Source organism: Oncorhynchus mykiss, chromosome 30 (genome assembly GCF_013265735.2).
Source record: "Oncorhynchus mykiss isolate Arlee chromosome 30, USDA_OmykA_1.1, whole genome shotgun sequence".
NCBI lineage: Eukaryota > Metazoa > Chordata > Actinopteri > Salmoniformes > Salmonidae > Oncorhynchus > Oncorhynchus mykiss.
Window position 1 is genome coordinate 33,157,227 of NC_050570.1, and position 27,670 is coordinate 33,184,896.

The 27,670-nt window shown below is 41.9% G+C and overlaps 1 protein-coding gene across 9 annotated transcripts in view; it reads left to right on the forward strand.

The window, feature by feature from the left end:
- The window catches only part of LOC110521733 (receptor-type tyrosine-protein phosphatase F), a 338,288-nt gene that overhangs the window by 117,087 nt on the left and 193,531 nt on the right, over positions 1–27,670 (forward strand). For all 9 annotated transcript variants that reach the window (XM_036968461.1, XM_036968462.1, XM_036968463.1 and 6 more), the window contains exon 4: positions 5,618–5,759. In XM_036968461.1, the coding sequence (XP_036824356.1) occupies positions 5,618–5,759 (142 nt within the window). The remainder of the gene's footprint in view (positions 1–5,617; positions 5,760–27,670) is intronic.

Genomic DNA, 27,670 nt, shown 5'->3' on the forward strand with positions numbered 1-27,670 from the left:
GAAGCAATGCAGAGACAAGATGCGGAGACCCTGCTCAGACAAGATAGGTACAGGTACACAGACAGGCAGGCAGGCAGACTGGCAGAGAAACAGACAGACCAGCAGGCATGTGCACAGATCGAGCTCAACCAGTGCTCGAGTACCTGCCCTTTTGCCTTCTTATGAGAAAGGAGGGCAAAAAGGGGACTATCAGCTAGTTGGAATACTTTATTTTATTTATTGTGTCTAAAAGAATATATATAAAAAAAGAACACATTAGACCTCAAACTAGCTAATTTAATTTCTCTTGAATCTTATATCCCCCTCCCTCCCGCCTCAAGCACGCACTCAACTGACTTCTGGAGTCAGGAGTCACTGGCACTAGCTTGCTTACAGTAAGGGATGAGTGTGCTGTTGCAGAAAATAAATAGGCCAATGCAACAAAATACAAATCTAAATTTTTATGGAATATCTACATACGCGTACAGAGGGCCATTATCAGCAACCATCACTCTTCTGTACGTTGTGCTAGCTAATCTAAGTTTAGCATTTTAAAAGGCTAATTGATCATTAGAAAACCCTTTTGAAATGTTGTTAGCACAGCTGAAAACTGTTGTCTTGATTAAAGAAGCAAAGAACCTGGCCTTTAGACTACTTAACCTGTCTACGATATTGGTTCCCAATTGGGAATCGACCCTCCCACGTTCAGCTGAAACGGTGGCACATGGAACGCAAAAATATTCTTAAAAATATTTAACCTCCACACATTAAAAAGTCCAATAGCTCAAATGAAAGATAAACACCTTGTTCATCTAGCCAGCAAGTCAGATTTCTAAAATGTTTTACGGCGAAAACATAGCACATATATATGTAAAACCACCACCAGACACAGCTCATTTGAATAGCCAAAACATGCAATCAACAAACGCAGGATTAAAAAATAAATCGTTCACTAACCTTTTGAAAATCTTCATCAGATGACAGTAATATGACATGTTACACAGTACTTTTTTTTTTTCAATAATATGCCATTTATATCCATAAATGTCCATTTACAGTGAGTTCACGTTCAGAAATTACTCAAAAATGCCCGCAGGAAATCTAGGTAGCGCGGCAAGATAACGTAAATAGACATCATAAACTTTGACTAAATATACATGTTCTACATATAGTTAGAAAGATACACTGCTTCTTTATGCAACCGCTTTGTTAGATTTATTTTTAACGTTACAGAAATCGCACACTATTCAATATGCTGAGACGGCGCTCAGTTCCAAGCTACATTTCTACGTAATGTTGGAGTCAACAGAAACACAGATTTAAGCATAAATATTCCCTTACCTTCGATGGTCTTCGTTCAGAATGTTCTGGAAGGCTTCATACTTACCCAATACATCGTTTGGTTTCAAGTCTTGCGTCTTTGTATTAGCTACTGCTAATAACATCAGCTGAAATGCACCCAAAACGTCCTCTGGTCCGGAAAAGTTGCGCATCAAAACTTCAAAATTACATATTATATGTCGACTAAACAGGTCAAACTAAGTGCAGAAGCAAGCTTTATGATGTTTTAGACACACAAAACAAACTTCAATTCAATCGGCCATCGTCTGCCCTTCTCTTGAGTGCTGGAACAAAGGAATGGCTGGGACCAATTCGCGCCCCTACGCACAGCCTATTTTCTTGTGGCACGCACTAATTTCACTCCCATAGGGTAAATTCTCGCGGGATTTGAACGATTCAAAGCTCTACTGAAAGAGGACATCTAGCGGAAGAGATAGAAAGTCTCCCCAGAATCATAACTGGTTGGGAAGGGTGGGGGCCATGACGTCAAAGTTGCTCCAACTTTCATGGCCACAAAAACTAGTTTGGAAGAATGCCTGCCCTGTGAGTTCTGCTATACTTACAGACATAATTCCAACGGTTTTAGAATCTTTAGAGTGTTTTCTATCCAATAATAATTTTTGCAAATATTATAATTATTTGCATATATTAGCAATTTTTGACAGATTTTTTTTTCAGTTTACTAGGGGTACCCAATCTCTCCAAAGGGGGCATATGTCTGCCATATCCTTAACAGGTTTTAAGTATCTGGAGCATCAGCATTTGTGGGTACAATTAAAGGCTCAAAATGGCCAGAAACAAAGACTTTCTTCTGAAACTTGTTCAGAGAAATTAAGGCTATTCCATATGAGAAATTGCCAAGAAACTGAAGCTCTCGTACAACGCTGTGTACTACTCCCTTCACAGAACAGCGCAAACTGGCCCTAACCAGAAAAGAAAGAGGAGTGGGAGGCCCCGGTGCACAACTGAGCAGGAGGACAAGTACATTAGAGTGTCTAGTTTATGAAACAGACGCCTCACAAGCCCTCAACTGGCAGCTTCATTAAATAGTACCTGCAAAACACCGGCCAAAACGTCAACAGTGAAGAGACGACTCCAGGATGCTGACCATTTTGTTACCATTTAATCTGTGGATTTGCCCTTTAAACAGCTGCACATTATCAAGATACCAAAGTGTCGCCAACAAAAATGTAGGCCTATAGTAAATAGCGTTCATTTGTTGTTCCCCATGACAACAACATCATAAACAACAGAGTAGGGCTGGCTAATAAGTCCTTAGTTTTGGAGTTATGCTCAGGTATAACAATTTGTTTAAATATATGCTTCCATATTTCCAACTCCTATTTTTGAAGATCAAGGGGGGTAACATTTTTTGGAATGACTGGAATTCTGATATAATTTAATCATATTATTATATGGGTAGAAAGTGATGGGTTAGAAGAAGCTTACATAACCAACCCATAAAGTTACATTTAACATCCATATATGGCCAGCTATGTAAACTTCAACATTGATTTCTTCTGTAATAGATGTCATTCAATTGGTAACATATATTTGTGTCTTCTTCTAATGTCCCTAAGGGGAAAGTAATTTAAAAGTAAATTCATGTAATCAGATTACGTTAATGAGTTTGGGTAATCCCAAAGTTACTGATTACAATTTTGGAGAGGTAACTGTAACGGATTACATTTAGAAAGTAATCTACCCATCCATGATCATACATTACAGTTGAGGAACAATGGGAAAGTAATTCTGCTTTGAAAGTTGATAAACTTGAAACCTCACGTTTGAGAAAATGGCCTTTGAATGTTTTGGTACACCTACTGGAGAGCTCTTCATTGTCTTCACCCAATTCAGCATCGTTCACACCCTCTTAAGCTTTAGCCCCACCCATCTCTTTAAGGGTTGATCCGAGCGTTCTGTCCTATCAATTACAGTCAAGCACCCGAACTAAGTGGCTAACGTTGGCTAGCTTGCTATCTACTTCCAGACACAAATGTGACAACAGCTCACACTGACCATTTTACTCGCCATAGCAGAGCTGGTTAGGCTGTTTTTATGTTATCCAGAGCATTGGTGACTGCAACTGTGCTGCTGGCAACAATTTATGCTGTTTTGTCAACGTTTACTGACACCGCTCATATTCAATGTGTGTCGAGCGTTTGTAAATTTGTCTGTTATTCTGCATTCTGGCACACTCAGACAAGAGTGCTCTGAAATCAGAGTCGATAGCTAGAGCGAATATACAAGCTACGTCTATCCACAGCTGTTGCAGTGAAATCATGAACATTCTATTGAAATGGATACTTGCATAGTGGAATATGTTGTTAAGACATGTAGCTAGCTTGCTAAACAAACAATTAACCATTATCCCAGTTTACATGAATCTGCAGGCAGCTAACCAACCAGGTTGCTATAAAAAATGTAGCTAGTTAGACTATCTTACCCCTGGATGGGATGCTCCTCTCTGTCACGGATGCCATGGTTGCCCTTAGTTTGAAGATGTAATCCAGAGACAGGTGTTTTCTCCATCTCCTTAACTATCATGCTCTAATTCCACTGATTTCAAAACTCGGTCCTCCAGAAAGTGGAGAGCAACACTTATGCAATTCTAATACGCAATATATATATATATTTTAAAAGCTGCGTTAAACAGGATTACCTACATATACAGACCAGCTCAAATAGACAGATCCGCGCTACGCGGCAGACCAATACGAACTCATCTTTCGGCAGGTCCAGTCCACTCATTATCTCAACCAATCATGGCTAGCGGGAAGGTTGCTGGCTTTTTCTATGGCTAAACCATCTAGGCTCGTAATTTAACAGCTGTATTCATATTTACAGATGGCATACACGTTTGTTATTAAGGCACATGAAAGTTCACATGTTCAAGAAGCATTTCCCAAAAAAACGCATTTTGATTTTCAAAAAAAGTTTGTTCAAATGGCTCTCCTGTGAAGTATGCTAATTTTCCTGAAACAAGATGCCAGTCGAGGACGTGTGAGGCGTCTGTTTCTCAAACTAGACACTCTAATTTACTTTTCCTCTTGCTCAGTTGTGCACCGTGGCCTCCCACTCCTCTTTCTAGCCTGTAATCAAACCCACAAATGCTGATGCTCCAGATTCTCAACTAGTCGAAAGATGGCCATTTTTATTGCTTCTTTAATCAGCACGACAGTTTTCAGCTGTGCTAACATAATTGCAAAAGGGTTTTCTAATGATCAATTTTTAAAAAACCTGCCTTTTCCAGCTACAATTGTAATTTACAACATTAACAATGTCTCCACTGTATTTTGATCTATTTTATTTTAATGATAATTTTTTTTTGATTTTCCTTCAAAAACAAGTACATTTCTAAGTGACCCCAAACTTTTGAGTGGTAGTGTATATTAATTATGAATTTGGAGTTATGAATATGGGAACAAAGAGAATAGCCCCTTCAGTGATAACCCAGCCTATCTGGCACTCTAGGCAGGCTCAAGTGAACGCTCAAAGTGATTGAAAAATGTCAGATACTATTTGAACCTAGGTGTGCTCGACTGACACAGATCCAGTCATTGGAGTAAAGAATGTTCTGGAATGTTCTCTTCCTCTCATGTGGATGTTTGGGTCAGAGAGTTTCCACTGCAGTGGAAGGAAGTTTAGGAGACCCCCTCCCTTGACCTGTGACCTCTAATTCTTTACCACCCTAAAGGCTGGCTTCCTGAAAGGCCTTCCTGAAATATCTGCTGTCCACTCAGGGTCATCATTTCATACACCATATTTCTCTCTAATCGGGTGATTGTATCAGATCATACTTACCTACTCCTCTTAGCTCCCTGCCTGTGGAGCATAGGGCAGCAACAAAGTCATGCAATGTCGGAGGGTCCTTTTCAATTGAGATCAGAATAGAGTAGTCTCTATTTGGTATGGCTTAATAGAGTTTGAGTTTGGTCAGGTATGCCTTGGTCAGGTATGGTCAGGTATGCCAGGTATTCTTGTGCAGACTGGGTAGAATTGGAGCATAGTCTGTACTCTTGTCATAAACCCAGTTCCTCAGTCCCGCCTACGTAGTAAGTAGAAGTTCTTACCCCTATATTAGTCCCCCTGCCAGTGATCCAACAAGGAGTGTTCCCTTGGCACAGTGGGCTCTACAGTGCTCTGGTGGTCCTGTACGTATTGATGAAATAGCGATCAAAGGGATGCCTGTGCTAAGATGACCGTTTAAATCAGTTTAGATTTGAATCTTAGTCACAGGACGACCATAGGTCTGATTGTAATGCCTTTTATCTCCTCTCGCCATCCGTGTGTCCAGGTGATAGAGTTTGACGACGGCTCAGGGTCCGTCCTGCGTATCCAGCCCCTGAGGACCCACAGGGACGAGGCCATCTATGAGTGTACTGCCATCAACAGTGTGGGAGAGATCAACACCAGCGCCAAACTCACCGTCCTGGAAGGTACGATACACCTCTCTCACTCCTTTTCTCTGTCTCTCTCTCGATCATTCTTTTTATAAAGCTTTTTCTCTCTCTCTCTCGCTCTCACTCATATGCACAGGCACAAATTCACTCTCTCTTTCCCTCTCTCTCTCTGTGTCTGTCTCACTCATCTCTCTTATTCTCCTCATCTATTCCCGCCACAAGGAGTTTCTCTGTCTTGATCAGCGAGGCTCAATATGTCCACACAGATTCCAACGATGTCGGGATGTCTGCACCACTGATCAGAGTGGAGAGGGCGTTTTATGTCCTGCTACTTTTGGTAGCCTGCTTGGTTGATGAAATAGAAACAATACATCCGTTTGTGATTCGCCCGTAGCTGTTAGATGTACTGATTAGAGATGTGTCTTGACATCTCTATTTTATTACACTTTCCAACCATGAATCTACAATCTGACTGCAGGAATTGTTTTTGTTCTGAAGCTTATAGCTACTGTAGAGGGGTCTGTGTGAAATTCGTTTTTTCCTCTCCTGACAGTGGAAACAACAATTATTTTATCCACATTCAAATTGATAGTGAAATATTTGCAAACATTTGGCCGGCTGGCAGGGTTTTTCCAAATCACCTAGTAACACATTATCTGGACTAGGAGACGATATTGTAGATACCGTCAGGCTGGCTGGCTTCCTTCCTGGCTTGCTCAGCAAATATAGCCGGAAAACCCCCAAGACTTCAGTCTAGGTCCCAAATGGCACCCTATTTCCTGTGTAGTGCACTGCTTTTGGCTAGTACCCATAGGACTCTTGTCAAACGTAGTGCACTATGGAATAGGGTGTCATTTGGGACACATTCTCAGAACTACCAAAGGTTTTGTTAGGCGTGTGGCTGGGTGCTGAGGTTATTGGTGTTAACCGGGATCGGTATAAGCTGATCTAGGATCAGATTAATGGCAGAATTACCATCAGTTGGATGTAAATGTATGCAGATAGACAGAGGAGCCAGATAGGGGGGCTTTGTAGCATGTACTAGACTGGTGTCTGATCAGTCTTAATCTGTGTCTCAATTGGCACCATATCCCCTATATAGTGCACTACTTTTGACTAGGGCTCAGGACTCTGATCAAAAGTAGTGCACTACATAGGGCAGGGCACCATTTGGGACATATACATTGGGCAGCCATAGGGCTCCGGACAAAAGTAAGTCACTATGTACAGAGTCATTTGGAAAGCAACCCTAGTCTGTCTGTGTTGAACAATAGTGCTGCTATGATTGGCAGACATGCTGTCTGAGTACAGTGTGAAGACATCCTCCTGGTGTATCGAGTGTGATGTGTTCGGGAGAGGGACATGGCTGATGGTTGACTGTAGGCTGACTCATGGATAAAAGGATTGTGCTTGGGTCAAGTTGCTCCCACTCACACATTACTGTACATCAGCATGTGAAGGATTGGGATCAGGAGGATGCCGGAAAGAAAGCAGTGATGTTTTAGACAGAACTCCTGTTTCTTCCCTGAGGTTGAGCCGAGACAGGGAGTGGAGATGATGGAGGAGAGAAGGAGAGTGGTGAGAGTAATGGATGGTGAGAGGAGGAGAGGACAGGAGGAGAGAAGATTGGTGAGCGTAATGGATGAGTGGAGGAGATGAGACAGATGGCATGGCCTATTGGGGGCGTGGCTTTCAGATAGATATTTTTGGTTTTTTCATTGGTTTTTTCATGAAGTTTTAAATGTTCAACAAGTTCAAATTAAATCCATCATTAAGTTAAAATGTAAAATAGTAAACAATTCAAACAATAAGTACTCAATTCAAATCAGGGAAACCAAATGGTAGTACTCTCCTGTGGCCTGTTCGCTCCATGTGAAGGTGGTGCTGGTGCTGGAAACTGGTATCTGAATTGGTGCTGGATCTGCAGAAGGGATGAAAGACAACCTGAGGAGCAAGCAGACCCACAAGGGAGCCCCAGACCCGAAGGACAGTGATGGCACTCCCATGTGGTCCACTCGCTCCAGGTTAATATCTGTTGGTCCCTCCTCTGCACCTCATCTGGTGCTGTGACTGGGTCTGGTGCTGGAACTGGGACTGGTGTTGGATCTGTAGAGCGATGGAAGGACAACCTGAGGAGTAAACAGACACACCTGGAAACACAAGACCTGGAGATCAGTGATGGTACTCCCCTGAGACCTGCTTGCAGTGGGAGGGCTGCAGGCCAATGGTAGAGGGGAGTAAGGCTTGCCTCTGCAGAACTACTCACCTCAAGGTCTGCAGTGCGTCCCCTCCTCCTCAAGCAGCTGGTCCGGTTCTGGATGCTGGGGAGTTCTGGGTCCGTGGAATGGGGAGTCAGGTCGGCCGCGGTCTAGCCACTGTTACCCACAGAGCCGCAGACCTAGAAACAGTTCACAGACTCCTCAGTCTCCCTCCACAGGAGACAGAGATAGAGACAGAGACAGAGACAGAGAAAGAGAGAGAGAGAGGGGGAGAGACTGTGGATAATGAGAGCGAGAGAGACTGTGGGTAATGAGAGCGAGAGAGTCTGTGGGTAATGAGAGCGAGGCAATCGTCATGAAGTGCACACTGGGAGAAAGGCTGAAGCCTGAAGGAGAGACAGAAACCGAGAGATAGTCAACACTAAGATATGGCGAGAGGGTTAAACATAGAGGAGAAAGAGTTTCCTCATTTGTGGAGTATTTATGGCATTCCTAAGTCCGCATTCCCCAGCACACCACTATTGCTAATGTTCTGAAATGGATCATTATTGTTAATTGATATTGATGCCCAAAGGATATTGTATGATGATGATGATGCCCTAGGGATATTATATATTGCATATTGATGGTGATGCCTGAGGGATATTGGATATCGTATATTGATGGTGATGCCGAAGAGATATTGTGTATTGCATATTGATGGTGATGCCTAAGTAAGTACATTCCAGTCCATAGCACAAAAAAATGCTGCGCTATACTGTCGCTGTCTGTGTGTTATGTGGTTGGTGTTGCTGCTACTGATTCTGGTGTTGCGTTCTTTGTCACTGTCTCATCTTGTCCCATGTTGGTGTTAATTTGTATTCTGGCACTCCAGGCTGACTCAAGCAAACTCGCAAAGTATTTGAGAGATTCAAATATCCAGTCTTCCTGAGCAGGTGTGGGTTGTTGCTGTGTTCAGTGGTGTGAATAACAGATTATTACCAGACTCAACAGGCCAGAGTGATCTCCGTCCCTCCAGTAACACAGCCTCGGCCTATCTAACCCATGTCAGATTAAGCCAAAGAGTGGAGGAAGGATATTACTGTGGCAGCCCAGCACGTGTCACCGCTGCCCTCACGCTATCATGGAGATGAGACCGGGGCCCCACACAGTCTAATTCCCGTGGTCAGGCCTGGCTTTATCACTCTGTGCAGGAACATCAGAGTACAGAGTGGCTTGAATAAGGAAGTCACTGACTGCTGATGGCTAGCAGTGATCATAGCTATGCTGGTCTGAGTCCCAAATCAAGTTTTCAAGTATAAAATGGCATCCTATTCACTATATAGTGTACCTCTTTTGACCAAGACACACTGTGCTCATAGAGCTCATAAGCCCAAAAGGGTTCTGGTCAAATGTAAAGCGCTGTATAGGGAAAGGGGTGCCATTTGGGATGCTGCCCTGGTCTCTGCTGTTAACTGGTGTTCCTCGACCATCAGCAAACCCCGCTAAGTGGATATAGTCCCCACATCAGGGACAGCAGGACTATGTTGTGCCAAGAGGCTTCCTTTACTCTGGTTAGTAAAGAGTGAATCTGGAAGGTCCCAATCACAATAATACTGTTTGTCTGCTGGTTGAAGTAAGCTGCAATGGAGATACAGTGGTACCTCCATTTTGGGAAGTAGTGATGCTGCTGGGAACTATCGTACTGTATTTTTCATCATTGACTGTATGAAAAAGTTAACATGAGAGAGTTTTCTACTGTATGTTGTAACTCCAGCATCCTCCCAATCATTTTCCATACAGTTCTACAAACAAGCTGACCTTGATTCTGTTTTAAACCATGTACAGTATGGTTATACTGTTATAACTAACACTCTGATGCTACAATATCATACACACACAAGGGTTAGTTTATTTCAAGATCAGGATCACACTTGAACTTGGACTCACAATTCCAGCATGTAATTGTCTGGGCCAGACTGGGGTGTCATGGACAGCCCAGACCAGGCCTGAATAGTTCCCATTAAATGGTTCCTGGTTCCTGCAGTGAAAACTGGTCCGGAGGAGGAATTAACCAATTTATGAAGGGCCTGATTACACAGAGTTAGAACTCTAACTCCTCTTCTCCCTCTCCACTCATACTGCTGGTAGAGAGACTGGCTAGGGTACCCATACGGAAAATTAGTATATGGCCTTATATATCAAAGAACATGGCCTACTGTATATTTTGAAACATATGATCATATATTTAAAACCCATACTGTATATAAACGTGACATATATTTAAAACTGTATGATCATATATTTCAATAACATACAGTACCAGTCAAAAGTTTGGACACACCTACTAATTCAAGGCTTTGTTTTGTATTATTTTCTACATTGTAGAAAGAAGACATCAAAACTATGAAATAACACATATGGAATCATGTAAAACCCCAAAAAAGTGTTAAACAAATCAAAATATATTATATTCAAAGTAGCCACCCTTTGCCTTGATGACAGCTTTGCACACTCTTGGCATTCTCTCAACCAGCTTCACCTGAAATGCTTTTCCAACAGTCTTGAAGGAGTTCCCACATATGCTGAGCACTTGTAGGCTGCTTTTCCCTCACTCTGTGTTCCAACTCATCCCAAACCATCTCAATTGGGTTGAGGTTGGGTGATTGTGGAGGCCAGGTCATCTGATGCAGAACTTCATCACTCTCATGCATGGTAAAATAGCCCTTACACAGCCTGGAGGTGTGTTGATGTCATTGTCCTGTTGAAAAACAAATGATAATCCCACTTAGCGCAAACCAGATTTGATGGCGTATCGCTGCATAATTCTGTGGTAGCCATGCTGATTAAGTGTGCCTTGAATTCTAAATAAATCACTAACAGTGGTACCAGCAAAGTACCCCCACACCATCTCACCTCCTCCTCCATGCTTCACGGTGGGAACCACACATGCAGAGATCATCCATTTACCTACTCTGCGTCTCACAAAGACACAGCGGTTAGAACCGAACATTTGGACTAATCAGACCAAAGGACAGATTTCCACCTGTTTAATGTTTCTTGGCCCAAGCAAGTCTCTTCTTATTATTGGTGTCCTTTAGTAGTGGTTTCTTTGCAGCAATTTGACCATGAAGGACTAATTCAAGCAGTCTCCTCTGAACAGTTGATGTTGAGATGTGTCTGTTACATGAACTTTGAAGCATTCATTTGGGCTGCAATTTCTGAGGCTGGGGACTCTAATGAACTTATCCTCTGCAGCAGAGATAACGCTGGGTCTTCCTCTCCTGTAGCGGTCCTCATGAGAGCCAGTTCCATCATAGCGCTGGATGGTTTTTGCGGCTGCACTTGAAGAAACTTTCAAACTTCTTGATATTTTCCAGATTGATTGACCTTAATGATGGACTGTCATTTCTCTTTGCTTATTTGAGCTGTTCTTGCCATAATATGGACTATCTTCTTTATACACCTCTACCTTGTCACAACACAGCTGATTGGCTCGAGATTCCACAAATTAACCTTTGACAAACTTTTAAAATGCATTCCATTTTTAAAGCAACCTTATGAAGCTGGTTGAGAAAATGCCAAGAGTGTGCAAAGCTGTGATTAAGGTCAAGGGTGGCTAGTTTGAAAAATCTCAAATATGAAATATATTTTGATTTGTTTGAAACTTAATACATGATTCCATATGTGTCATTTCATAATTTGACGTCTTCATTATTTTTCTAAAATGTAGAAAATAGTAAAAAAAAAAATAAAGAAAAACCCTTGAATGAGTCGGTGTTATAAAACCTTTGACTGGTAATGTACTTTAAATGAAGATTCTACATTACTATTGAAATTATTGCATGACAATACAAGGGTTTACTAGTCATATTACCAGGGTTAGAGGTTCCTAGCCCATTATGTTAATTATTTTGACACAACACCTTGCTTGTTTCAGCAATGGGCAACAAAGTTTAGTCATGTTGTTAAGAGTCCATGTTATCACAAGAACGGACTCAACCGCACGAATGCCTGGTCGTCCCGTCTTCAGAAAATAAAACGGTTGTGACGGTTATTTTCTTTTCTTGACATTCTTCATCCATAACCGTCGGTTACACAGTTATACGGTAATTGTGCCAGTCCTACAACCACAGTAAGGTAGTTCATTGTTACCCAGAAATGATATGATATTGAGGTAAGAACAGCTGCATTGTACCTTTAAAGACAGCTGATGTAGCTTTGGTGCCATTACTAGGAATGATTATTTCAACACTGAATACTGCTTCCTCAAATAACTTACCCCGGTGGGACTGAATCTATTTATCAAATGTTTTTCATAAAAATGGTCTCTTTGATAAAGGAAGGCCTCTGAGGGAATATATTGAATCTGAAATAGAATTTGAAATTTTTTTTTTGCGGGGGTTATGTTATGTATAATGTCAGTTACTGAATTAGATAGAACCAAGCTTAGTTTCCAGGTCCTCCGGTTTCCAGGTCCTTCTTGTGGACGACAGTCTTTGTAAACAGAGAAGCTTGGGTGGGTGGATTAGTCCATCAACTATAGGGGTGGTCATGGTACATAGACATCCAAGTAGGGCTGCAATCCTCCCGTATATGTTATAGTTGGAATCGCCCGTATTTTAGGAGAGGCCAGGGGTTATACAAATGAAAAATAAAGTCGAACACTCATCTCTCTTTGTTGTGGATTTATTTGACAAACATTTCATCTAAAGAGACATCTTCCATCATGCAGGCTTTATTTCTTTACTTGGTACATAGATCACAGGTTACCCAGACCAAATGTTGAACCAATCAAAACTCAGTGTTTGACTGATCTCTGTAGTTATTATCATGGGCATTGTCCTAAATTGCAGCCTATTCCCTATGTAGTACACTACCCTATAAAGCACACTAAAGAGGGAATAGGGTGCCATTTGAGACACAGGTATGATCTGTATTATTATTATTATTATTATTATTGTTAACACTATTTATGATTTGTATTTTATTTACAAGTACACTGAACTAAAATATAAAGACAACGTGCAACAGTTTTAAAGATTTTACTGCATTACAGTTCATATAAGGAAATCAGTACATATAAATAAATGCAATAGGCTCTAATTTATGGATTTCATATGACTGGCAATACAGATATGCATCGGTTGGTCACAGATACTTTAAAGAAGGTAGGGGTGTGGATCAGAAAACCAGTCAGTATCTGGTGTGTCCACCATTTGCCTCATGTAGCGTGACACATCACCTTCGCATAGAGTTGATCAGGCTGTTTATTGTGGCCTGTGGAATATTGTTCCACTCTTCAATGGCTGGTCAAAGTCTTCAATGGTTATTTACAGTTCACAAAAGGGTTCTTTGCTCTTTTGGTCATAATTAAAATGTAGGGGAGGCGGCTCATTAAAATATTTTGGGGCATGGTTTACGCACAGCTTTTTGTGCAAACATGAGTGAGAGTGTCATTCTAGTTTATCTAATGTTTTATGGAACAATTAATTAAATATGAATGGCCAATATTGGTGTCTTGCAGTGATGGGATATTTGGCTCTTTTTACAGACTCTACTCTACTTGCCCAGTCAAAATAGGTAGGGGTGTGGATCAGAAAACCAGTCAGTATCTGGTGTGTCCACCATTTGCCTCATGTAGCGTGACACATCTCCTTCGCATAGAGTTGATCAGGCTGTTTATTGTGGCCTGTGGAATATTGTTCCACTCCTCTTCAATGGCTGGTCAAAGTTGCTGCATATTGTCAGGAACTGGAATAATCTGTCGGACACATCGATCCAGAGCATACCAAACAGGCTCAATGGGTGACATGTCTGGTGAGTATGCAGGACGTGGAAGAACAGGGACATTTTCAGCTTCCAGGAATTGTGTACAGATCCTTGCAACATGGGGCTCGTGCGTTATCATGCTGAAATATGACGTGATGAATGGCAAGACAATGGGCCTTAGGATCTTGTCATGGTTTCTCTGTGCATTCATATTTTCATAATTGTCCATAGCTTACGCCTGCCCAACCATGGGGCACTCTGTTCACAACGTTGACATCAGCAAACCGCTCGCCCACACAACACTATGCACACTGTCTGCAATCTGCCCGGTACAGTTGAAACCAGGATTCATTCGTAAAGAGCACACTTCTCCAGCGTGCCAGATGCCATCGAAGGTGAGCATTTACCCACTGAAGTTGGTTACAGTCTGGTCAAGACCCTGGTGAGGACAAAAACACGCAGATGAGCTTCCCTGAGACGATTTCTAACAGTTTGTGCAGAAATTAGAGGAAAAATGACAACTTCACTATTTCATAAAATAAATAATCCCTGTTGTGTGATTGCACTTAAATTAGATTTCGCACACCAGCTGTTATTGACAAATAGACACAGACCACCACCCCTTGTCTTACCAGAGGTACCAGATCTGTCTTGCCGGTGCAAGGAAACCCAGACAACTCTATATTATCCATGTCGTCATTAAGCCATGACTCGGTGGAACATAAGATATTACAGTTTTTATTGTGCCGTTGGTAGGATAGTCTCAAACGTAGCTCATGCAGTTTATTCTCCAATGATTGCACGTTGGCCAGTAGGATGGATGGTAGAGGCGTGTTAACCACTCGTCAACAAATTCTCACAAGGCACCCGGAACTGCGTCCCTGTATTGGCGTCTCTTCTTCACGCGAATGACGGGGATTTGGGCCTGATCCTGTATTTTTTTGTAACATTGTTCCCTGGGGTTATTCCGAATATGGAGGTGCATGGATTGGGGTCAATTGTTTGAACGCAGACACTGGATAAAGTATTGAAAATGCCAGACCAAAAACTGGTATCCTGCTTTTTGAAAGATGCAGATGGTGTGATCTGTATTATTTATGAAGCAAAGCCCAGTGGTTTGTCCTCGGCCCATATGGCTAAGCACTGATCCAAAATTACTTCTGTCATCTTCACTTTGTTTTCTCTCTGTCTTCGCTATTACCTGGAGACGTGCCCAGTGAGATGATAGGAGGAGGAGTGGGAGGGAGGTGAGAGGAAGGGGGGGGGGTTATCGACAGAGGTTGTAGGGAGAGAAAAAAAGATGGGGAACGAGGGAGGAGGGGATGGGGGAAAGAGTCTGAGGAAAGAAGCAAGGGCAGAGAGGGAGCGAGAGTGATCCAGGTAGGAGGGAGGGAGGAGAGGGAGATAGAAAGACCGAGGGAGTGGCAGTGGAGGGTCCCTTAGGACTGTCTAGCACTGGAGGTAATAAATTAATACAGCATACACACACAAAAAATTGGGTTCCTCAAGAGTTCTTTGGGAAGAGCAATGGTTCTATGTGGAACTACAATGAGTTAAATAACCATTGGGGTCTTCAATGGTTATTTACAGTTCACAAAAGGGTTCTTTGCTCTTTTGGTCGTAATTAAAATGTAGGGGAGGCGGCTCATTAAAATATTTTGGGGCATGGTTTACGCACAGCTTTTTGTGCAAACATGAGTGAGTGTCATTCTAGTTTATCTAATGTTTTATGGTACTATGCATTAAATATGAATGGCCAATATTGGTGTCTTGCAGTGATTGGATATTTGGCTCTTTTTACAGACTCTACTCTACTTGCCCAGTCAAAATAATAAATCATTCTACTCATTTACAGTAGAGTTGGAAGTTTACATACACCTTAGCCAAATACATTTAAACTCAGTTTTTCACAATTCCTGACATTTAATCCTAGTAAAAATCCCCGGTTTTAGGTCAGTTAGGATCACCACTGTATTTTAAGAATGTGAAATGTCAGAATAATAGTAGAGAGAATTATTTATTTCAGCCTTTATTTCTTTCATCACATTCCCAGTAGGTCAGAAGTTTACATACACTCAATTAGTATTTGGTAGCATTGCCTTTAAAATGTTTTACTTCGGTCAAACATTTTGGGTAGCCTGCACTTCCCACAATAAGTTGGGTGAATTTTGGCCCATTCCTCCTGACAGAGCTGGTGTAACTGAGACAGGTTTGTAGGCCTCCTTGCTTACACACGCTTTTTCAGTTCTGTTCACACATTTTCTATAGGATTGAGGTCAGGGCTTTGTGATGGCCACCCAATACCTTGATGTTGTTGTCCTTTAGCTGTTTTGCCACAACTTTGGAAGTATGCTTGGGGTCATTGTCCAGTTGGAAGACCCATTTGCAACCAAGCTTTAACTTTCTGACTAATGTATTGATGTTGCTTCAATATTTCCACAATTTTCCTCCCTCATGATGCCATCTATTTTGTGAAGTGCACCAGTCCCTCCTGCAGCAAAGCTCCCCTACAACATGATGCTGCCATCCCCATGCTTCACGGTTGGGATGGTGTTCTTCAGCTTGCAAGCTTACCCCTTTTTCCTCAGAACATAACAATGGTCATTATGACCAAACAGTTCTATTTTTGTTTCATCAGACCAGAGGACATTTCTACAAAAAGTACGATCTTTGTCCCCATGTGCAGTTGCAAACCGTAGTCTGGCGTTTTTATGGCGGTTTTGGAGCAGTGGCTTCTTCCTTGCTGAGCAGCTTTTCAGGTTATGTCGATATAGGACTCGTTTTACTGTGGATATAGATACATTTGTACCTGTTTCCTCCAGCATCTTCACAAGGTCCTTTACAGTTGTTCTGGGATTCATTTGCACACCAAAGTACGTTCATCTCTAGGAAACCGAACGCGTCGCCTTCATGAGCGGTATGACGGCTGCGTGGTCCCGTGGTGTTTGTACTCTCGTACTATTGTTTGTACAAATGAACGTGGTACCTTCAGGCGTTTTGAAATTGCTCACCAGGATGAACCAGACTTGTGGAGGTTGACAATTTTTGGCTGATTTCTTTAGATTTTCCCATGATGTCAAGCAAAGAGGCACTGAGTTTGAAGTTAGGCCTTGAAATACATACACAGGTACACCTCCAATTGACTCAATGATGTCAATTAGCCTATCAGATCTTCTATAGCCATGACATTTTTCAAATTTATTTTGTCCCCCCACAACAAACACGATCACGACGTGCAGTTTAAAATATCAAAACAAACTCTGAACCAATTATATTAATTTGGGGACAGGTTGAAAAGATTTAAACATGTATGGCAATTTAGCTAGCTAGCTTGCACTTGCTAGCTAATTTGTCCTATTTAGCTAGCTTGCTGTTGCTAGCTAATTTATCCTGGGATAATATTGAGTTGTTATTTTACCTGAAATGCACAAGGTCCTCCACTCCGCCAATTAATTCCCACAGAAAACGGTCAACCAAATCGTTTCTAGTCATCTCTCCTCCTTCCAAGCTTTTTTTTCTCTTGACTTTATATTGCGATTGGCATCTTTCATAAATTAGGTGCATTACTGCCACTGACCTCATTTGTCTTTCAGTCGCCCATGTGGGTATAACCAATGAGGAGATGGCACGTGGGTACCCGCTTCTATAAACCAATGAGGGGATGGGAGAGGCAGGACTTGCAGCGCCATCTGCGTCACTAATAGAACTGACTCCTATTTTAGCCCTTGGCAACGCAGACGCTCGTTGGCGCGCGTGAGCAGTGTGGGTGCAATAATTGAATAACATGTATGTCTAAATGTATTTTGCAACGCTCGCACACGCGACACGAGCGGTGTAGTCAGCCTATAAGGGTTCCCGGGTTCCTGGCTAAATTCCCCATCTGGCTCTCATCGAGGTCACAGAATCATCCCCAGTTTACAATTGGCTCATTCATCCCCCCTCCTCTCCCCTGTAACTATTCCCCAGGTCATTGCTATATTTGAGAATGTATCTCAGGCAACTTACCTGGTAAAATAAGGGTTAAAAAAATATATTAAGGGCTTATTGGAGCTGTCATTTGTGACTGAGACTTGTTAGCGTGTGCTTTAAACAGTGTACATTTGGTGATTACTAGGCATACAAATAAGAGTATTTATTGCTACATTTTAAATAAGGACCAGTTGTGGCCGCAACCAGGCTAGATGTGAACGACTCTTGGCAGAATGCATTTCTTGACTGCTGGTGATGGTGATAATTAGCCTGATGACACTAAATTATTCCACTGCTCTGTCGTTTGCTACATACTTCTCATTGCTGAGGAGAAACTAACGTCCATGGCATGGCTTAACGTTTGGCCAGAGCAAGGTGTCCGAGTTACTGGGCAAGGTCATAAGCACAGTTGTTTGCGAACTGCAGTGCCCAAATGATTTGTTCTCAAGTTCGAGTTTGTGTTTTGGTTCTAAAGCTGTGTCCATAACATTCAATAATCAAGTATTTGCTGTCATTCTTGCACCATGCGATCAATTATCAATTCTAAACATGTATTTTTCTTCTCTATGCTCATGATCTATTTTCCTGCGTGCATATGACTGAGCAGGTCTATTGGGCCGCTGTCTGAGCCTGATGGGCGTTTATTAATTACTGCTGTATGACTTATCAAACGAACGCCAAAAATAAATGAGTCACTCAGAAAAATGAATCATGCCTCTCGAGCCAGCAAAAATACTCATTCAAATAGTAACAAATCGTTCGCAAATCACTATTGTCTTGTGAAAAAGTCACACATGGCATTGTGTCAATTGAGAATGGTTGACTTAATCAGTCAGTGGTTCTCAATTCTCTCTTCAAAAACCCCCAGCTGTTCTAGGTAGCTCACTTGATTCAACTTGGCAATTAACACAATTAGACCTATAGAATTTTAATTATATAATATGGTTGACCAGAATAAATAAAAAAAATAGTGTGCTTTTTCAAAAGGATCTACAAAGTACCTTTCAGATTGAGAAAGTTTATTTATAGAAACATTCTCCATGAAGGTTCTATAAAGAACCATACAAAAGGGTTCTAGAGTATATAGCCCAAAAAAAGGGTTGTAAACATAGCGGAACTCTTTTTGGTGCTATATAGAACCTTTTTTTAATGGTACTTTATAAACCTTAGGAAAGTACATTTTTTATAGGACCATACAGGTTCCATTTAGAACCTTATGAGCATGGTTCTTTATTGAACCTTTAAAAATCAACCCAAGCTATCTCAGCTTTTCCCAAACTCAGTCCCCGAGCCCCAAAGGGGAGCACACTTTGTTTTTTTTCTCTAACTATACACAGCTAATTCAAATGTTCAAAGCTTTCTGATTAGTTGATTATTTGAATCAGCTGTGTAGTGCTAGGGCAAAAACCAAAACATGCAATTAACTTTCCTGGTAATATTTAGAAAAAACATGTGTGTGTCTAATTAAATGTGAATGATGAGCAGCATTTAACAGTCATGTCACTCCCTACCACTCTACTCCAGGAAGTTTATGATCCCACAGCAAATCACCTGGATAGTCTAACACTGCAGTGACCGGCACACTGAGACAGGTCTGCGGCCCATATGGCACCCGATTCCCTTCATAGTGCACTACATTTTACCAGGGCCCATAGGGTGCCATTGGTCCTGGTCAAAAGTAGTGCACTATATAGGGAATAGTGTGCCATTTGAGCTGCAAGCTGAGATGGGGTTCTGGTAAGGAGCTCGCTAACAGACACATCAATTACACCCATCATATTTCAATATGACGATTAGAATTGGATTGCTCTTAACGTGAATTATTTGAATGGCTGAAAAACATTTGACCTGCTGTAGATGTAGTGCCATTTAAATGGCTTTTGGTTAATGGATTGAACATTCCAAACCTGTCCTGTACTCACATTACAATGCCTCAGGGACAATATGGCAACCATTTTGTTAACCGTTGCTTTGGACAAAATCAAGATGTCAATATTTGTGTAATGCTTTTTTGTATAAAAGATAATAAATTACAGCTCAATTGGAATCACTTCTGAATTTGCGATTAGTCACAGCAAATCCTGTGATTAACTATGTATATTTTTTTTACATTTCGTTTGACAGACCTAATCAAAATGTCTCGCAATGGGCCTGTACTCAGATTTTTGCTGGTGGAGTTTTCTTTTTGTGTAGGGTCTTGTATAAGCACAAGAGGCAGAAAATGAGGAAAGAGGGTGGGAGAGAGGGATGTGAGCAGGACATAATGAGTGGAGGATAAAGAGGACACACAGAGACCAGCACACCTGCTGGAGCGAAAGAGGTAGTGAGGGAGAGAGAGAAGGGATAATAGAGGTAGAGCGACCCAGGGAATGTGTGTGTTTGTGTATTAACCCAATGTTCGTGGGTCTGATGGGCTTTTTATTTCGTTTTTAAAACAACACCGCCGTAACAATTCACGTCAAAAAGAATGTAATGCTTAGATGTTGACTAATATCAATTACAAGCGATATAGGCAGCATACATGGTGAATATTTGCCATTTACTTCTGCTAGATCACATTTATCAATCAAAGCGCTATTCGTTTTTTAAAATTCTAATCAAGACATGGATGGAATAAATCGTGTTTATCTTGAACAAATATAAATGAAACAAGGTTTTCATCACTTGATGTTTATTGCTTTGAACTGAACAAATTGGAAGGACAAATTTTACATACAGTATTTTATGGAGCCCCATTGAACACAAATTATGGTTGGTCTACACACCAGATGATGGGCAGAGTTTTACTGTGTGTGTGTTACAAATGTATTTCTTGCACTTGATGCTTCCGTACTGTATCTTCCGGTCTTTGGGTCGACACACATTGCAGCTCTTCTCCTTGTTGCCTCCGGCTGCAATCTAGAATGATGAAGACACTTAGTTCAGCAATTTTACTAACATATCACTCACTCAGCTGGTCGGTGTCTCGGTTATCGAAGCGGATAATCGTGGAAAAAATGTGGAAATCTTCCAGAAACATGGTTGCACTGAAAAGTTATCTGCCAGTTTCTGCATCCCACAGGGATTCTGTGGATTCCCCATTGGATCTGAAAACACCAGCAAGGTTAAGAACCCCAAAGAATGCATGTAAATTACTTTGGTCCATCTCCTTCCGTCTCTATCCAAAAACACGCCTTCCCTCCAAATTAGGGCAGTCCAGAATGATTTTCTGGATGGTGTCTGGGATGTTCAAAAGAAGACATTTTACGAGTAACCGTCGTCCGCGTCGGCCCTGGTTGCATCCTTATCACATTGGCAGCCATGCGGGGTGGCTCATTCCTTTGGCAAGAAGACCATTCAATTTCACTTTTTTTTTTACATCCATATCTCTTTTCCCGCAGGCTGCTGTTGAGCTGGTTGCTGACGGCTGGTCCTGGGTCTGGCTGAGGGTCAATCTCATCCTCTTCTTCCAACTCACTGTCAGACTCTGTATTGACAGAGACATGATCCTCATTTTCCTTTTAGTAAACATTGAAAATGGGTCCCACAGTCCCGAACACCACACAAGGGGAAAACAGGTTTCTCCAGCATAGCTACCCATAACATCAACACGCTAATGACGGAGGACAGTGAGGCCGGCACTTTGCCGTTTTACGCTAGCTAGCATCCAGGACCTCATCGACCACTTCATCTGCATGTTCAAACAAACACCAGGTAGCTAACCAGTCCAAACCGACTGATTTGAGATTTGTCCTCTCTATCACTCTCTAACACACACACACACACACACACACACACACACACACACACACACACACACACAGACGCCAGGCTGAACTTGGCAGTCTCTAGTCTCTATCCATCAGCAGCACGTCAAGAGTCGACACAAGTGATTGTCCGGGTCCATGTCTCTAAGGGTTCAGAAGAGCTCTGTACATGCAAACACTGCAAACTCTCTTTTTAAAGGTGAAGTGTTGCTCTGGGAGACACTTTAAACTCGATATGCATATGCTCTTGTACTTGAGACCAGACACTTGTGTTATTTACACTACATAAACTTCCCTCATTGGTGTGTGTCCCATATTACACCGTATCTGGTCAAAAGTAGTGCTCTATAAAGGGAATTGGATGCTATTTGAGACTCAGATTGTTTTTGCTGTTGATGTCCTTCTGAAAAATCTCTTCAGTGTGTATTCTGAAATGCCATTTTGCAGGACTGCTCTTGAATGTATTGGATATATACTTTGTCAATTTGGCTCTAACAGAATATCTAAAATAACACCAGCAAAATGTCTGTCTGCCTTGGCCATGATATTGTGTACAGATGGCTTTTGATGTCACTGTGACCTTGATCAGTGTGTATGATGGTTACTATCTGGGTGGCAGGGAAGAGGAGCAGCTATGGGAGTAGGAAACATTAATCCAGCTATTTGTGTGTGGGTTTTTTTCCCCAAGAGTTCAAAACACACTATTGCGCAAGCAGTCAAATTGTAAACATATTTATTATTCCAATGCCTCTGGCAGAATATGTCATTGGATCGCATAATGATTTGCAGGAAAATGAGTGTGTAAGAAAACATCAGAAATTATGAACTAACAGTGTTAGGGCTCTATTCAATCAGAACTGCTTTAGTCAACATCTGCATAGCCATTGTTTTGGTGGTGTCGGAAGTGGAACTGCACTGGAGCTGTAAAATCTACAAGCACTCCAGGCATTATACCTAAAGCGGACTTTGCTGCGCAGAGTCACATAAAGAGAAATCCCATGCGGCCTGTTTACAAGTTTGAACACTGGAACGTGAGATACAATCTACAGTCCGGTTAGGCTGATAGAAATCCTCATTACTTTGTTTAATGATTTTCAATTCGAGCTTCATTATTTTTTATTTAGCCTACACTTTCTCATTCTGAACTTCTATCACGTGTGGGACCGTGTGGGGGCTTTGTGAAAATGATCAAGAACAGCTGCTCACAAATTTGACAGCCAATGTAGTTATACCTCTGACACCGCCAAAACATCATGCGGGTGTCAGCTATTGCAGGTTAACGCTTGATCTGATTGAATCCAGGCCTTTGTATCATACTTCAGTGTATGGCTCAGCTATGCTGTAATATTTATGCTGTGGGAATGGAAATAATATGTGAGAGTTTGATCTTCAGGAGAATGTCCAGGTCTGATTCATAGACTTATAGACATATTAAATGCATCGTTGTATGCTGTCAGTCACCCTCTCTGTGTGTTTTAACTTAATCAGCATAATACATACACATCACTGATTATTCTTGCCATTAAGAAACATGTCTTAATGACATGTTCAGGAATGACTGTTGTATCCTTATGATTGATCGGGAAATGTAAAAAACAAACTACAATGATTTACTGTATTCAGTCTGCCTAATATCATACTATATTATATTATGGAGAAAAATAGATGTGGGATGTTAACTTTTCCACTCTACGGTCACTTTACGGTCTGAATTTTCTCTTAACTTTATTTTGCTTAGGTGGAAGGAGAAAGCATGACTAATGTAGTAAAGTGATATGAGCAGCAGATAGGTCATTTTGTCTGTGGTGCTGCTGCCTGTTACTGTTCCATCAGTAACATGCAATAGGGCTCCTATTCCCTACACTGAAAAAAATAAAGGTTCTTTAATGGTTCTTACTAAGCTCTTAAGGTTCCTTGTACAGTGCCAAATGCATTTGGTGTTCGCCAAAAGGCATGTGGGAGACTCCCCAAACATATGGAAGAAGATACTCTGGTCAGATGAGACTAGAATTGCACTTTTTGGCCATCAAGTAAAACGCTATGTCTGGCGCAAACCCAACACCTCTCATCACCCCGAGAACACCATCTCCACAGTGAAGCATGGTGGTGGCAGCATCATGCTGTGGGGATGTTTTTCATCGGCAGGGATTGGGAAACTGGTCAGAATTGAAGGAATGATGGATGGCGCTAAATACAGGGAAATTCTTGAGAGAAACCTGTTTCAGTCTTCCAGAGATTTGAGACTGGGACGGAGGTTCACCTTGCAGCAGGACAATGACCTGAAGCGTACTGCTAAAGCAACACTCGAATGGTTTAAGGGGAAAGATTTAAATGTCTTGGAATGGCCTAGTCAAAGCCCAGACCTCAATCCAATTGAGAATCTATGGAATGACTTAAGGATTGCTGTACACCAGTGGAACCCATCCAACTTGAAGGAGCTGGAGCAGTTTTGCATTGAAGATTGGGCAAAAGTCCCAGTGGCTGGATGCGCCAAGCTTTTGAGACATACCTCAAGAAACTTGCAGCTGTAATTGCTGCAAAAGGTGGCTCTACAAAGTTTTGACTTTGTGGGGGGGTGAATAGTTATGCACGCTCAAGTTTTCTGATTGTTTTGGTTTTATTTCTGTTTTATTTCACAATAAAAAATATTTTGCATCTTCAAAGCATGTTGTGTACATCAAATTATACAATCCCCCACAAAAATCAATTTTAATTCCAGGTTGTAGGGCAGCAAAATAGGAAAAATGCCAAGGAGGTGAATACTTTCGCAAGCCACTGTAAACTTTTGCTTGATAAATAATATTTCAGTTAAGTGTGAGGTTTTTGATGTGGCATCTACGGTTCTTCAGAATACTAAAAGGTTCTTGAAGTGTATGGAAGTCTGCAGATGTGTCCCTTCATAGAACACATAAAATTGGCCAGTGTTAACTAGTATTCATTTTTCAGAGTAACATTCCTAGTGTGGATTCAAGCGTTAAAGTAATACTTAGCAATGTAAAAGAACCCCAGTGTTGCCGTTAATAACCAGAGTTGAACCAAAACCACGCCCGTCATTATCATATTTCACAGCATGCTCTCTTGCAGGTTGATTTAAAAAAAAAAAAAAATTTCAATATCTATGTTTTTGCATGTACATTGATTGGTTAATTACGGTACTCAAATATATATATATGATATACATTTTCCTAAACTATTACAATCTGCTACTTGGACTTAATTGCACTCGTTACAGAAATTGTTGTTCCAGTTTAGATGTTTGAGCTAGTCTCATCTCATAACCTCCAATACCCGATAGCCATTCTGAATGAGTGTTGTGTGTAAATAAAAAATACATGTTTTGATTTATCTCTACTCTTGCTGGATCCCACTAGATATTACACATCACTTTGCACGCCCGTATATTGTGATTTACAGACTGGATGTAGCCTCTAAACTATGAGTTTCAGGTAACTGTATTAGGATAAAACAAGGCCATCAAAAGAAGGGGCAAAGGTGGAGTTGCAATTCCACGGCTCAGACACCAGACGCATGTGGCAAGGTCTACAGGAAATCGCGTTCTACAAAACAGAAACAGCCCCATCACGGACACCGACGTCATGCTTAAAGACAAACTAAACACCTTCTTTGCCTGCTTTGAGGATAATACAGTTCCATTGTCGCGGCTCGCTAACAAAGACTGTGTGCCCCCCTCTCCTTCTCTGTGGCTGACTTAAGAAAAACATTTAAACTTGTTAACCCTCGCAAGGCTGCTGGCCCTAGCCGCATCCTCAGAGCATGCGCACACCAGCTGGCTCGTGTGTTTACAGACATATTCAATCTCTCCCTATCCCAATCTGTTGTCCCCACATGCTTCAAGATGGCTACCATTGTTCCTGTACCCAAGAAGGTGAAGATAACTAAACTAAATGACTACCGCCCCATAGAACTTACTTCCTTCATCATGAAGTGCTTTGAGAGGCTAGTCAAGGATCATATCATCGCCACCAACATCACCACTTCGCTGACCCTCAACACTACTGTCCCGTCGATGTCGATTGACTCACAAGGGTGTGTGCTCAGTCCTCTCCTGTACTCCCTGTTCACCCACGACTGCGTGGCCATGCTCAGTCATCATCACCAACTCAGTCATCATTTGCAGATGACACAACAGCCTGATCACCAACAACGACGAGACAGCCTACAGGCAGGAGGTGAGGGCACTCGGAGTGTGGTGTCAGGAAAACAACCTCTCACTCAACGTCAACAAAACAAAGGAGATGATCGTGGACTTCAGGAAACAGCAGAGGGAGCATCCCCCATCCACATCGACGGGACAGTAGTGGAGAAGAGGGAAAGTTTTAAGTTCCTGCGCAGCAGCGCCTCTTCAACCTCAGGAAGCTGAAGAATTTTGGCTTGTCACCCAAAACCCTGACAAACCTTTACAGATGCACAATTGATAGCGTCCTGTCAGGCTGTATCACAGCCTGGTACGGCAACTGCACCACCCTCAACCACAAGGCTCTCTAGAGGGTGGTGCGGTCTGCACAACACATCACCGGGGGAAAACTACCTGCCTTCCATGACACCTACAGCACCCGACCTCACAGGAAAGCCAAAAAGATCATCAAGGACCATAACCACCCAAGCCACTGAGGTCAGTACAGGTGCAGGTGCATCAAAGCTGGAACCGAAAGATTGAAAAACAGCTTCTATCTCAAGGCCAATAGACTGCTAATTAGCAATCACTAACTCAGAGAGGATGCTGCCTACATTGAGACCCAATCACTGGACACTTTAATAAATAGGTCACTAGTCACTTTAAACAATGCCTCTTTTAAATAATGTCACTAATATTGTTTACATATCTTACATTACTCAGATCACATGTATATACTGTATTTTACACCATCTACTGCATCAATATATTTATATGTACAAATTCTCATTCACCCCTTTATATTTGTGTGTATTAAGTACTTGACGGGGAATTGTTAGATTAATTGTTAGATATTACAGCACTGGCAGAACTAGAAGCACAAGCATTTCGCTACACTCACATTAACATCTGCTAACCAAGTGTATGTGACCGATTTGATTTTGATATAATTTGTCCCGAAGCCACTCCTGCGTTGTCTTGGCAGTGTGCTTAGGGTCGTTGTTCTGTTGGAAGGCGAACCTCACCCCAGTCTGAGGTCCTGAGCATTTTGGAGCAGGTTTTCTTCAATGATCTCTCAGTTCTTTGCTCCGTTCATCTTTGCCTCAATCCCGACTAACATCCCAGTCCCTGCCGCTGAAAAACATCCCCACAGCATGATGCTGCCACCACCATGCTTAACAGTAGGAATGGTGCCATGTTTTCCCCAGATGCGATGCTTGGCATTCAGGCCAAAGAGTTCAATCTTGGTTTCATCAGACCAGAGAATCTTATTTCTCATGGTATGAGAGTCCTTTTGGCCAATTACAAGTAACTGTTATGAGCCTTTTACTGAGGAGTGACTTCTGTCTGGCCATTCTCTGATAAAGGCCTGAGTGCTGCAGCGATTGTTGTCCTTCTGGAAGTTTCTCCCATCCCCACAAAGGAAATCTAGAGCTCTGTCAGAGTGACCATTGGGTTCTTGGTCACCTCTCTGACCAAGGCCCTTCCACCCCGATTGCTCAGTTTGGCCGGACGGCCAGCTGTAGGAAGAGTCTTGGTGGTTCCAAACTTCTTCCATTTAAGAATGATGGAGGCCACTGTGTTCTTGGGGATCTTCAATGCTGCAGAAATGTTTTGGTGCCCTTCCCCAGATCTTTGCCTCGACACAATCCTGTCTCGGCGCTCTACAGACAATTCCTTTGACCTCATGTCTTGGTTTTTGCTCTGACATGCAATGTCAACTGTGAGACCTTGTATAGACTGGTTTGTGCCTTTCCAAATCATGTCCAATCAATTGAATTTACCACAGATGGACTCTAATCTGTTGTAGAAACATCTTAAAGATGATCAATGGAAACAGGATGCACCTGAGCTCAATTTCATGTCTCATAGAAAAGGGTCTGAATACTTACGTAAAAATGTATTTCTGTTTTTATAAGCAAAAATGTTTAAGAACCTGGTTTCGCTTTGTCATTATGGGGTATTGTGAGAGAAGTTAATGCATTGCCATAACCATATCTATGTAACTAGCAAACCCAGAAATTGGTAGTACTGGCAAGTCTACAATTCACTCCAAAGGCACCCTGGGAATTGTGCAAATAAGGCTTAAAACCTTACAGCAGGGCTATTCAATTCCGATCCTGTCGG